Raw genomic sequence first — 1,506 nt, forward strand, 5'->3', positions numbered from 1 at the left:
AAAAAACTTTTTGGTCTCTCAATATGCTCTATCCAGAACTCAAAATGAAAAATTGATTTTTAGTTTAATTTCTCTAAAAAATTTACTTTAAGGAATCTTTGTTTATCTTATTATTAATTGGAAAAATTTATAATAATAATCGATAAATTAATAGATTTGCAAAATAATGGTTAGTTACAGGCCTACTGAAAAATCCAGTTAGCTAGAACGTTCCAGAGAGCATCACTGCTGCCCCCTTCTGTTTCAGAGGGGAACTGCTGGTTCTGGAGGTTGGAAAGTATGTTTCAATAGGAACAATAAATCAGCAGGTTGGGGAGGGGTCACTTAAGCTCCGCCCCTCCTGTCCAACTATCATGGAGGGGAGAAAGATTCTTACTGCCTCTGGGAGGTGAAGGATGGTGTGAGTGGTTTCAGGAAAAGCTGCCAGAGCTTTGTAGCCACAGCTGGACACCTCTGGATCCTGGAAGAGCAGAAGGACACAGTCAATAACTAAAGGGGGGAAATACAGCAGGCGCGTTTACAGGGTGTAATACGGCTGTTGAATATTTCACATCTAGGCTAAATTATTTCACTGTTGAAAAATAAAAGCTGTGAAACCCGTAACGTATGAGATGAACTAAAGGGTATAAACCATGAAACAAGAGGCACTGAGGACACAGACCTGGCTTCCAGCGTAGCTCCACAGAAAGCTGACCGCCTCATCTTTCACTTTCTAGGAGGGAAACAGACCAATCAATCTTTAAAGTAGAGCCAGAAGAAAAAACTCAAAAACGGGTCACAGTTTGCTGATGACTGAAGTGATAGAATAATGGGGAACATCTTTAGTTAACAACATTAAATCCATACCTGATCAATAAAATAAATACAAATCCAACTACAAATGTTTTTGGTCCACTCTATAAAGCCTTTAACATTTTGAATTGAAAAAGCTTCCTGGATGGGAAGCGAAACGTCTTCAAACTTGGAGAAAAAAAGTCCAGTGGATTGCTTTATTTTTAAAAACTTTTTTTTTGAATAACTAAAACAAATATTCCCTCCAAAGAACATCAGAGCTAAAGAATGAAAAACATCTCAGATTAAAATCAGAGCGGGTGATTGGTGGATTTTAAAGTAGTGATGAGGACACTAATGGTGCGTTCACACCTGCCGCCTTTTGAGCGTCAAAGAATCTTATTTACATGCAAAGTCTATGAGGGACGGCGTCAAAAGGTCCAGCAGAGCGTCTGAGCGCCAGGAGAGATGCATTCGGGTGTCCGATGCTTGAGTTCAGCTAATTGAACTTTTTCCGCTGGACATCAACCAATTAGGAAAGCTGATCCTGGAGGTTTTTTTTTTTTTGGAGGAGACAGAGATCACCTGCAAGCTTTTGAAGTGAGAAAATCCACCTGAAAACACGGGCAGTGCAGTCAGTTCATCCAGATTACATGAGGCGCTGCGGGACTTTTAGATACACCTTGACCTGAATGTGGCATTAGGCAATTATTATTTTTAAGTTTTAGGTTTTTG

At 39.7% G+C, this 1,506-nt stretch overlaps 1 protein-coding gene across 1 annotated transcript in view; it reads right to left on the bottom strand.

The window, feature by feature from the left end:
• focad (focadhesin) overlaps positions 1-1,506 on the bottom strand; it is a gene marked incomplete at its 5' end in the record, with an annotated part of 75,092 nt that overhangs the window by 36,627 nt on the left and 36,959 nt on the right. Inside the window, 2 exons of the mRNA XM_015402087.1 lie at positions 377-460; positions 662-712. Of these exons, the coding sequence (XP_015257573.1) occupies positions 377-460; positions 662-712 (135 nt within the window). The remainder of the gene's footprint in view (positions 1-376; positions 461-661; positions 713-1,506) is intronic.

Source organism: Cyprinodon variegatus, unplaced genomic scaffold (genome assembly GCF_000732505.1).
Source record: "Cyprinodon variegatus isolate N-32 unplaced genomic scaffold, C_variegatus-1.0 Scaffold1297, whole genome shotgun sequence".
Lineage (NCBI taxonomy): Eukaryota > Metazoa > Chordata > Actinopteri > Cyprinodontiformes > Cyprinodontidae > Cyprinodon > Cyprinodon variegatus.